This window comes from Notolabrus celidotus, chromosome 6 (assembly GCF_009762535.1).
Source record: "Notolabrus celidotus isolate fNotCel1 chromosome 6, fNotCel1.pri, whole genome shotgun sequence".
Taxonomy (NCBI): domain Eukaryota; kingdom Metazoa; phylum Chordata; class Actinopteri; order Labriformes; family Labridae; genus Notolabrus; species Notolabrus celidotus.
Genome location: NC_048277.1, coordinates 38,443,569 through 38,456,068, shown reverse-complemented (window position 1 = coordinate 38,456,068; position 12,500 = coordinate 38,443,569). Strand labels below are relative to the sequence as shown.

Genomic DNA, 12,500 nt, shown 5'->3' with positions numbered 1-12,500 from the left:
AAAGAAAGAAAGGGAAAAGGAAAGAAAGAAGGAAAGAAAGAAAGAAGGAAAGAAAGAAAGGGAAAAGGAAAGAAAGAAGGAAAGAAAGGGAAAAGGAAAGAAAGAAGGAAAGAAAGAAAGGGAAAAGGAATGAAAGAAAGAAGGAAAGAAAGGGAAAAGGAAAGAAAGAAGGAAAGAAAGAAGGAAAGAAAGAAAGACGGAAGGAAAGGGAAAAGGAAAGAAAGAAGGAAAGAAAGAAAGAAGGAAAGAAAGGGAAAAGGAAAGAAAGAAGGAAAGAAAGAAAGAAGGAAAGAAAGGGAAAAGGAAAGAAAGAAGGAAAGAAAGAAAGGGAAAAGGAATGAAAGAAAGAAGGAAAGAAAGGGAAAAGGAAAGAAAGAAGGAAAGAAAGAAAGGGAAAAGGAATGAAAGAAAGAAGGAAAGAAAGAAGGAAAGAAAGAAAGAAGGAAAGAAAGAAAGAAAGAAGGAAAGAAAGAAAGGGAAAAGGAATGAAAGAAAGAAGGAAAGAAAGAAGGAAAGAAAGAAGGAAAGAAAGAAAGACGGAAGGAAAGAAAGGGAAAAGGAAAGAAAGAAGGAAAGAAAGAAAGAAGGAAAGAAGGAAAGAAAGAAAGAAAGAAAGAAAGAAAGAAAGAAAGAAAGAAAGAAAAGTTGTGTTTTTAAGGGTGGGTTTCAGTTTTCAGACTCTGTTCCTTTAAATCAGAGGAAAATCTTCCTCCTGAATCTACACAGAGCAGAGCTAGCTTCTCCTAAAAAACAACTTGATAGAATATTAGTCTATCCAGCTCACTATACAGCAGAAATAAACATGTTTACAGCCGGGTTCAAAAAACAGTTTAAATAGATATTAAAGCTACGATTTATGCCCAAATAAGGGCGTGGCTGACTTGATTAACAGGCGGGAACACTGTAGCTGTTAGCGAGGAGGCTAAAGGCCCGCCTCTTTACCTCACACTAGCTAAAGAGAAGTTAGGTTGAGTTCAGCATTTCCAATATGGCGACCGCCGACGATCGACTTCAAAACAGACCGGTGACATCACCGAGACCACGTCCATTTATTAAACTGTCTATGTGGACGAGTTTGTCACTGATGCGCGGACACGAGACTCACACTGAGCAGACGGCGGGCGCTGCTGGCGTGATGGTGACTGTTCTTGCACATGGCCTGGTAGTCAAACAACGACACTCTGGAAATAAAAACAACACCATTAATTTCAGGGACAGGTAGCGTCCACAAAGAAGAAGAATGATGTCATACTTGAAAACGATCATGTGGATAATGTATACATACTTTTTATACATCCCCATCTTAATCAGGGACGCCATGACGGACCCGTCCACCTCGCCAAAGAACTGACCCACCTGCAAACACAACATGAAGAAAGCTTGTTAGATAAATACTGAACATAAAGAAACAAATGATAAAATTTATGCAGCAAACATCACGAATAAAAACCACCCACTGGTGCTTTAATTTATACATCAGTTAGCTTACGACCAAGCCATCTGATTGGTCGAGAGGCCTTCCATTATGGAAGCAAATAGGTAACATAATCAAAATGAAAAAGCAAATTAGAAAATTAAATTGCATTAACAGAAATGATTATTAAATTTCCAAATATTGGTGCATTATGTGACTCATCATTAAAATTTATATTCAATAATCCTATTTGTATTTTAATTTTAATCTTCAACAATGCTAGTTATGTCAGACAATTAAAAGAAAAAAGAAAATTACATTTGCTTTATAATTTACCCTGCTAAATTATTATCATAATTCAAATTAAAAAGAAAATTTGAAAATTAAAATGCATTCACTGAAATGCTTTAAAATTTTCAGAATGAATACGCATTTTCAAAGTAATCCTTCCTTTTTCATTTTAACTTTCATGTTCAAGCTTTCACATTTTGTAACACGATTCAAAGATTTCAAATCTGCCCTGCTATATCTGGAACAATATTCAAACCAACTTGAAAATGAAATCACAATGTGCAAAGTGATGCTAATGCAATTTAATTTTCAAATGAGCTTTTTCCTTTTATTCTTGTTACATATTTGCTTCCACATTCCATGAGTGCTGATGTAGTGTTTGTAAAGATAAATACAGCTCATCACATCCAAGCTCCAAACAGAAACCTCTGGTCTTAAAACTTGAAGCTAATGCAGAAGTGTCACAAACTGCAGTTCCTTGAGTGTCCACTAGAGGCTCGGTCCAGAAGCAGCTGAAGCCACAGCTTCACATACACACCCATTCAAAAGAGTGGATCTTTACAGCAGAATGAAACATGTTTACAGCCTGGTTCAAAATACGTTTTTGGTCTGAAAGGTCATTTCTCTGTCGGCACACACAACATTTATAATATATGATACTAAATTAATATATATAGCTTTTTATAAAGGTTTCAAAATGTTGAATTATTCCTTTAAATGTGACGTTTTGCAGAAAGGAAAGAGCATCTTCTGTCTAAATATAAGATCTGCAGCCTCATGTATTTTTTAAACTCCGTCATGTTTGACCTTTCTGTGCCCGGCGTTCTTCCAGCTGGGACAGACGTTTCTTCGTCCTTTCTCAAACGTACGACTGAAATTAAATTCAGAAGTAGAACAACTAAAGTCAAAGATCCTCGCGGCAGTTTGAGAGCTGGTTTGAAGGATTGCTCCTCCCTCCAGAGGAGAGTCAAACACTGACATTAGCAGAGATAATAAAGGTGTGGTTGATGAGTGGAAGGCTTGGCGGCGGCGGCGGCGGCGGCGGCGTCAGGAGAGAATCAGAGAGTCAGACGCTGAGAGTGTGAACCTGTGATTGAAAGTGTTCCTGTGTCTGCAGTGAGTTGGTCCGGGCCCTCAGCAGCAGCAGCAGCAGCAGCAGAGTCTCTGAATTATTCAGAGCGTTTTGTCTCAGCAGCTCTGTTCATGTTTACACTCTGCTCTCTGCTGCCCACACTCTCTCTCTCCACCTGGACGGGGATTTTCCCAGCAGCCTCGGAGGGCTCAGGGGTCGCAGTCGGATGCTGCTTACACCGAAACCTGACTCTCTGTTTGTTCGACAGCAGCGGAGGGTAAACGCTGGAATCAACAGAAAAATAAAGCAGTGAAAAAGTGCCAGAGTCCGACCGCTGCCAGGAGCTCTGCAGCAGCAGCAGAACACGAGTTTATTTCTGCTTCCAGCCTGAAGAAGTGAGACTATCAATCAGGACCGGAGGAGCTGAGAGCACAAAGATCCTGAACTCAGACATGATCAGCTGCAGACTCAGAACGTGGCCTCAGATGTTTAGAATAAAGACTGAGGAAAGCAATGATTTCACCAACCTGCAACATTGCTCAATTTCTCAAACGTGACTTTGGAGTAAACAAACATGGCGGACGACACTATGGTCATCAAGCTACATCCTGCAACCGACTTAGCTACCTGGTTAATCCATTATGCTAGCAATTTCTATCCATCTCCTCCCCTTGGTAACCCCTCGGTCTCAAAATATGAGTCCAATGTGGAAGTGTTAAAAGCTGCAGTTCATGGAGGATCCACTAGAGGCTGGCTCCTAGTCATTTCTCTGTCGGCACACACAACCTTTATAATATATGATACTATATTAATAGTTCCAATATGGTTCCAAAATGTTGAATTATTCCTTTAAAGGTGACATATCACGCTTTTTTCATCAACATATATTGGTCTAAGAGGTCCCCAAAACATGTCTTTAAAGTTTATGCTCAAAAAAACACTTTGAAATCAGATTCTGGTCTGCCTGAAAAGTCCTCTTCTTCATTCCTCATCAGAACACTCTGTTTTCTCTCTGACCACGCCCCCTCAGGAAGTGGGTGTGGCCTCGGCTCTCCAGCACGTTGATCTAATGTTTACATGTTGGCTGAATATACACGGCTGCTCAGAGACCCGCGTTACTTCAACCCTCTGAATCTGATCCAGAATCTGATCCTGACGAAGAGGCGCCTGCAGCAGGACCTTTCTGAAGGATTGGTCACAGATTTAGTGTTTCTTGTTGTTTTATTTATCAGTATGTCGACGTGTGTCTTGGTACACAGCTACCAACATGTAGCTATGTGGCTATGCTAACTAGCACTAGCACTTATCCATGATAAATAAAAATCATCCACTAGATCTTCAAATCTGCAGACGTGGGGAGTCAAAGCGACCTCTACCAGAAAGGCAGCGGGACCTTTCTGAAGGATTGGTCACAGATTTAGTGTTTCTTGTTGTTTTATTTGTCAGTATGTCGACGTGTGTCTTGGTACACAGCTACAGCTAGGACATGTAGTTATGTAGCTATGCTAATTAGCGCTAGCACTTATCCATGATAAATAAAAATCATCCACTAGATCTTCAAATCTGCAGACGTGGGGAGTCAAAGCGACCTTTGTGTTTATTAAGACAGCCTACAACTAGCATGCCTCCCTCCTAAGCTCCTTGTTAGCACACATGTGTGCAGGGAATGAAAAACGGAGGAGGGGTTGAGTTGTATTTTATACAGTCTATGGGCTGAACAAGCTCCGAGCTCTGACTTCCTGTTACAGACCGGATGGCGTTGTGACGTATGAAAAACACTGAAAACTGAAACGGCTGGTTTCAGCACACATTTACAGAAAGGTGGAGAAATCAGAACAGGGGCAGAATGGATTTTTTTCATTCTTGGGGCGTTTGTAGACAGGGACACAGATTTCAGGTAAAGAACCATTAAAAAGTCAATTTTGCATGATATGTCACCTTTAAATGTGACGTTTTGCAGAAAGGAAAGAGCATCAAAGCTATTTAGATTACGAGTCTTCCAATGAGAGGCACAGCTGACTGCGGGAACGCTGCAGCTCTGGTACTTCCGGAGCCAGCCTCAAGTGGATCCTCGATGAACTGCAGTTTGTAACACTTCCACATTGGACTCATATTCTTAGACCGGAGGTTACCGCTTGGGTTAAACCATAGACTGTATAAAATATGGACGTAGTATCCGTGACGTCACCCGTCTGTTCCTGAGCGCTGTTTTGAAGCCAGTCGACGGCGGCAGCCATATTGGAAATGTGGAACTCAACCAGGCAGAGTGTGACGTAAAGGGGCGGAGTTTGAGCCTCTTAGCCAACAGCTATGTGTTCCCGTCAAGCTGCAGCCTCCGGTCTCAAACGATGAAGCCCATGTGGAAGTGTTATAAACTGCAATACATTAAGAATCCTCTAGAGGCTGGCTGCAGAAACACAGGAAACCACATAGACATGAATGGGACGAAGACGATCTTTGCAGCATTAATAAACATGTTTACAGGCTGGTTCAAAAAACGAGTGTAGCTTGGATAGCTAATCTCTCTATCGGCACACACTGTGCGGGGGGGGGGGGGGGGGGGGGAATTTATTTCTAACGCAACGGTTCAGAAGATATTAAGATTAAGAGTTTTTGCCCAAATAAGGACATGAGTGATGTGACTCCCAGTCGGGAACACATAGCTGTTGGCTAAGAGGCTCAGACTCCGCCCCTTTACGTCACACTGTGCCTGGTTGAGTTCAACATTTCCAATATGGCTGCCGCCGTCGATTGGCTTCAAAACAGCTCTCAGGAACAGACGGGTGACGTCACGGAGACTACGTCCATATTTAAACAGTCTATGGTCGTATCAGATCACTCCACAGAAAGTAGTCCCTCACATTCCCCCTCTGCCTGTTGACACTGTGCTAAAAACGTCAGTGTGGTCTCAGGGTGGTCTGGAGAGTGGAGGAATAATGACAGATCTTAAACCAGAAGAGATAACAGCAACACCTCAGAGTTCTGAGCAGGAGGTTATAAACTCTACGTCTTGTTAGGTATACAAGTTATTATCTCTGTACATCAGAGGATGATGTATCCTCCACTCTGAGGATGAACAGCCGTCCTGCAGCAGCTTCTCTGAGAGCTTCATTGATCAAACCTTTCCTCTGCGTCAGCTAACACCACCACCACCACCACCACCACCACCACCACCCCGCGTTCTGCTCCGTCACGCTGCTCACGACACTTCCTCTCTCTGACCCATTTCTTTAAGTCAGCTCCGACTTAATTCCTCCTCTGATTAAATATTTACCGCGCCCTGCAACGCACCACGAGCTGCACCTTCACACCACAGCGGCTCCAACACCGGGGGGGATTCTGGGTGTTTCCACAAACTTCCTGTAAAGTCCCGAGCTCAGCAGAAACCCGGAGGAAGCACTTCATCATAATATCTGCTTAGTAAGGCGGCCGGGAACGCTGCAGACATGCAAATCATGAAAAATGAGCTCCTGCTGGAAATGATTCTCCCTTTAAGGTTATTCTACAGCTGCTGTGATTTCATTTTAATCACACTTCCTTTTTAATTATTCATAACTTTAGAACAAATCTCAGCGCCACAGATTCTCCGTGTTGAGAGCGACAGTCATTAACGGAGAAATGGAAATTAAATTACGGCTTCATCTGATTACGAGCTCTCCTCAGGCTCACATATTGGTTTCTGGGTGTTATTGCAGACGGATAATCCACTTTCTGAACGGATCATTTCATCTCAGAGTTTCAGGAAGCCTCCGTGTTCGCGCTGACGGTGACTCAGCAGCTCGCTCCCTCTGACCCTGACCTGGCCTCTGAGGTCACGGGGTCACAGAGCGAGAGCAAAGCCTCGTGTGGCCTCAGAGGAGCCAGCTGCCGCTGCAGCCGCCACACAGCTGGCAGCGTCACGGTCATGGAGAACGACCTGTGACACAGACGCCACAGGTTCACGTCCAGGTAACGGGTCCTGAAGCACACGCCACACACACCGCACACACACCAAAGCTCCAGAGGAAGATTAGATGACTAAAAATAGAAGGACATGTCAGAGGGGCGTGAACTGGGTGTGGCTGCTCAGCTGAGCGTTAGCGTTAGCTAGCGGGCTCGGATTAATCCTCAGTAATATGGCTCTTAACGGGACGAGGTAATCCAGAGCTAACGAGCAGCTGTCAGACGGACAGCAGGCTGCACCAATACACACAGATACACACAAATACACACACATATACACACACACATATACACACTTTAAAATGATATCTGTAATGCACAGAGGTTGGTCGAGGCCAGAGAGGAGGGAGGTGATGAGAAATGGAAGTCACGTAAGAGGTCATGATTACATAACAACAGTTAGGGACGCAGTGACATCTTTAAAATCTCTTATTAAAACCCATTATTACAGACTTGCTTTTATTAGACTTTATCCTTCTAACATCTTTCACTTCTATTTTATTATTATTTTTAGTTTTTATCCAACAAATTAATTGTTTTAAATTTTATTTGATTATTTACTGTTTTATTTTAGTGTTCCTAATTTATCCTTTTCACTTTTTCTAATTTTCCCAATGAGATGTCATCTTCTCAATCATCCTCTCATTCTCTATTCTCATTCTTTACTTATCCATTTTTATTTGTTATTTTAAATTATTTGTTCATCCATTTTTTCTATTTCTTTTTTAATTTATCAATTTTAATTTATTTTATTTATTCATCCATTTTTTTTTAATTCATCCATTTTTTAAAATTTTTTAATTTATCCATTTTCATTTATTTATCCATTTTTATTTATTTTATTTATTTATTTATCTATTTTTATTTATTTATCATTTTTTTATTATTTATCAATTTTTAATTATTTATCCATTTTTATTTATTTATATTTATTTATTTATCTATTTTTATTTATTTATCATTTTTTAATTATTTATACATTTTTAATTATTTATCCATTTTTATTTATTTGTATTTATTTATTTATCTATTTTTATTTATTTATCATTTTTTAATTATTTATACATTTTCATTTATTTATCCATTTTTATTTATTTATATTTATTTATTTATCTATTTTTATTTATTTATAATTTTTTAATTATTTATAATTTTTTAATTATTTATCCATTTGTATTTATTTTATTTATTTATCTTTGAAAAACCTCTTAAACAATGATTTATTGTCTCACCCCTTCATTCTGTTAATTTATCTTTTTAACCTCACGTTGTTTTCTGTATTGCGATGTTAAATTCCTCCCTGTCTGTTAAAAGGTTTACTTTGTGATTAGAATAATCTTATTATTATAATGACTTTATGTATTTCAGGTAGAAGTCTTGTATAAAATCAATACAGCAGAATGAAATGCAGAGAGAGGTTTTACCCAGAAGATGGCGCTATACTAGCTAAGTTTTGTCCACAAATGCTTTGTCATGGTCCCTGTCATCACCTGCTGCATGCTGGGATACATAACAGTGCTGGCGAGGCTTACGGCTCTACGTTTTTAACCCTTTCAGCAAAAAGTGATGGATGTGAATGTAAAGATGATTTTGGTCTAAGTCTGTGGGTGAAAATGTCTCTCAGTTTTCTTTCTCTGTCAGTGTTTGTCAATAAAGAGTTGTTGTGTTTGAGTCGTTTCTTCAACACAAAATGTTAAATATATCTGGATTCCTAACCTCATGAGGAGGAATAAGCTTAGACTCACTTTGTGGCTCACTGCACCAAATATGAAACCTATACCAGAGTATTCGTGCACAAGATGCTCCATCTGTCTGTCCATGTTAGTGTAGGCGGCTGACTGATCATCAGGCTAACCATGGACTAAAATTATGACTAAGTTTACAACTTTAATTCTTGTCAATTCATATTTTACTATCTTAAATTTCATAACTTTATTCTCAATAGTTAATGACATATTTAATGTATATTGAAGGATTTATTCTCATTAGTTTTATGACTTTATTCTAAGAACTTCAGGACTTAATCAAAACTTAATTCTAGTAAATTTCAAACTTAATTCTAGTAAACTTACAACTTTGTTCCAAAAGGTTTTATGACCTTATTCTCTTAATGGCTTTATTCTCAAAAGTATTTCAACTTAGTCTAGTGAATTTACTCCTATATTCACAAAGTTTACTACTGTATTCTTTTAAATTTACAGCTTTATTCTCTGAAATTTATTACTTAATTCTTTTAAATTTTAAGGCTTAATTCTTGTTTTTTGTCACCAGTTATGTAATAAATCATTAAAGTAACACTCACTCTCTCGATCGTGCTTCTTTGATGCTAAATAAAATCAGAAATGAAAACCGAAGAATACAGATTGAGATCAGAGCTGTTGGAAATGGACCCCGTGGTATTAAAAGCAAACTACAGATTCTTCTAAGGGGGCTGTTATGTGGAGTTTTAACCACTAGGAGCAGTAGTGAGCGATATTCCATGAGCTGGCCTCTGTTATGTTTGTGTCACACAGGTACAACAGGAAGTGTTTACTGAGATAAGAAAGACAGCTAGTCAAGGGGAAAGTGGATATCCTCATAAGTTGTCTCATATGAAGTTCAACAGAGACAGAAATCATCTAACATTGATGATGAATGTAAAATTAAACGTGTAGAAACAGTGTTCTTATGTAATGAAATGTCCCCATCCAGCAGCTCGGTGTTGTCTCTCAGCCCCGCCCACACTCGATGAGGTCATCAGGTGCAGCAGCTGTGATATGTTTCTCTGCTCATGCACCGCACACAGATTAAGACTAAAATCCTGTGAGGCATCCAGATGTTGTTTATGAGCACACCAAGTGATCCACAGAGCCGCCTGCAGCCGACAGACCTCCTGACTCTGGCTCCTGAACTCTTCCTGATTTCTAAAAGAAACAGTTTAATGAGTGTGTGTGGTTCAAGCCGAGAGGCCGAAGTGTTCTCAATTAAACACACAGACTCAAAGAGCATTAGCTATAATGCACATTGTGTTAATGTTAATGTACAGCTGATACATGTTGCTGTCTATCATACAGACATGATTACATGAAGAATAGAAGGGAGGAGAGGAAATACACGGACAATGTCCAGGATTCCAGAAGTGCTGTAAATGCAGGAAATACAATGCCGCTGAGCGAACCAATCACAGGGCTTGCGGTCCGTGTCGATTTTTCAGGTAGTTACATTTTGGATGAGATGCACGGCAGCTATTCCTAACCCTAACCCTAATCCTAACCTAACCCTAACCCTAACCCTAATCGTAACCCTAACCCTAACCCTAACCCTAACCCTAACCCTAACCCTAATCGTAACCCTAACCCTAACCCTAACCCTAATCCTAACCCTAACCCTAACCCTAACCCTAATCGTAACCCTAACCCTAACCCTAACCCTAACCTAATCGTAACCCTAACCCTAACCCTAACCCTAATCGTAACCCTAACCCTAACCCTAATCGTACCCTAACCCTAACCCTAACCCTAACCCTAATCGTAACCCTAACCCTAACCCTAATCGTAACCCTAATCGTAACCCTAACCCTAACCCTAATCGTAACCCTAAACCCTAACCCTAACCCTAATCGTAACCCTAATCGTAACCCTAATCGTAACCCTAACCCTAACCCTAACCCTAACCCTAATCGTAACCCTAACCCTAACCTAACCCTAACCCTAATCGTAACCCTAATCGTAACCCTAACCCTAACCCTAACCCTAACCTAATCGTAACCCTAACCCTAACCCTAACCCTAATCGTAACCCTAACCCTAACCCTAACCCTAATCGTAACCCTAACCCTAACCCTAATCGTAACCCTAATCGTAACCCTAACCCTAATCGTAACCCTAACCCTAACCCTAACCCTAATCGTAACCCTAACCCTAACCCTAATCGTAACCCTAACCCTAACCCTAACCCTAACCCTAACCCCCTAACCCTAACCCTAACCCTAACCCTAACCCTAACCCTAATCGTAACCCTAACCCTAACCCTAACCCTAATCGTAACCCTAACCCTAACCCTAATCGTAACCCTAACCCTAACCCTAACCCTAACCCTAACCCCCTAACCCTAACCCTAACCCTAACCCTAACCCCCTAACCCTAACCCTAACCCTAACCCTAACCCTAACCCTAATCGTAACCCTAATCGTAACCCTAACCCTAATCGTAACCCTAACCCTAACCCTAACCCTAATCGTAACCCTAACCCTAACCCTAATCGTAACCCTAACCCTAACCCTAACCCTAATCGTAACCCTAACCCTAACCCTAATCGTAACCCTAACCCTAACCCTAATCGTAACCCTCACCCTAACCCTAACCCTAATCGTAACCCTAACCCTAACCCTAACCCTAATCCTAACCCTAACCCTAACCCTAATCGTAACCCTAACCCTAACCCTAACCCTAACCCTAACCCTAATCGTAACCCTAACCCTAATCGTAACCCTAACCCTAACCCTAATCGTAACCCTAACCCTAACCCTAATCGTAACCCTAACCCTAACCCTAACCCTAACCCTAATCGTAACCCTAATCGTAACCCTAACCCTAACCCTAATCGTAACCCTAACCCTAACCCTAACCCTAATCGTAACCCTAATCGTAACCCTAACCCTAACCATAACCTAACCCTAACCCTAATCGTAACCCTAACCTAACCCTAACCCTAACCCTAATCGTAACCCTAATCGTAACCCTAACCCTAACCCTAACCCTAACCCTAATCGTAACCCTAACCCTAACCCTAACCCTAACCCTAACCCTATCGTAACCCTAATCGTAACCCTAACCCTAACCCTAACCCTAACCCTAATCGTAACCCTAACCCTAACCCTAATCGTAACCCTAACCCTAACCCTAATCGTAACCCTAACCCTAACCCTAACCCTAATCGTACCCTAACCCAACCCTAACCCTAATCGTAACCCTAACCCTAACCCTAATCGTAACCCTAATCGTAACCCTAACCCTAACCCTAACCCTAACCCTAACCCTAATCGTAACCTAACCCTAACCCAACCCTAATCGTAACCCTAACCCTAACCCTAACCCTAACCCTAATCGTAACCCTAACCCTAACCCTAACCCTAATCGTAACCCTAATCGTAACCCTAACCCTAATCGTAACCCTAACCCTAACCCTAACCCTAATCGTAACCCTAACCCTAACCCTAATCGTAACCCTAACCCTAACCCTAATCGTAACCCTAACCCTACCCTAACCCTAATCGTAACCTAACCCTAACCCTAATCGTAACCCTAACCCTAACCCTAATCGTAACCCTCACCCTAACCCTAACACTAATCGTAACCCTAACCCTAACCCTAACCCTAACCCTAATCCTAACCCTAACCCTAACCCTAATCGTAACCCTAACCCTAACCCTAACCCTAACCCTAACCTAATCGTAAACCCTAACCCTAACCCTAATCGTAACCCTAATCGTAACCCTAACCCTAATCGTAACCCTAACCCTAACCCTAACCCTAATCGTAACCCTAATCGTAACCCTAACCCTAACCCTTATCGTAACCCTAATCCTAACCCTAACCCTAATCGTAACCCTAATCGTAACCCTAACCCTAACCCTAATCCTAACCCTAACCCTAACCCTAACCCTAACCCTAATCGTAACCCTAATCGTAACCCTAACCCTAACCCTAATCCTAACCCTAATCCTAACCCTAACCCTAATCGTAACCCTAATCGTAACCCTAACCCTAACCCTAACCCTAACCCTAATCGTAACCCTAACCCT

General features: G+C 41.1%; 1 protein-coding gene across 1 annotated transcript in view; it reads right to left on the bottom strand.

Annotated features, from left to right (window-relative positions):
* cacna2d4b (calcium channel, voltage-dependent, alpha 2/delta subunit 4b) overlaps positions 1–12,500 on the bottom strand; it is a 117,472-nt gene that overhangs the window by 4,655 nt on the left and 100,317 nt on the right. Inside the window, exons 31-32 of the mRNA XM_034685194.1 lie at positions 1,286–1,356; positions 1,106–1,181 (exon numbers count right to left, since the gene is read on the bottom strand). Coding sequence (XP_034541085.1) covers positions 1,106–1,181; positions 1,286–1,356 — 147 coding nt within the window. The remainder of the gene's footprint in view (positions 1–1,105; positions 1,182–1,285; positions 1,357–12,500) is intronic.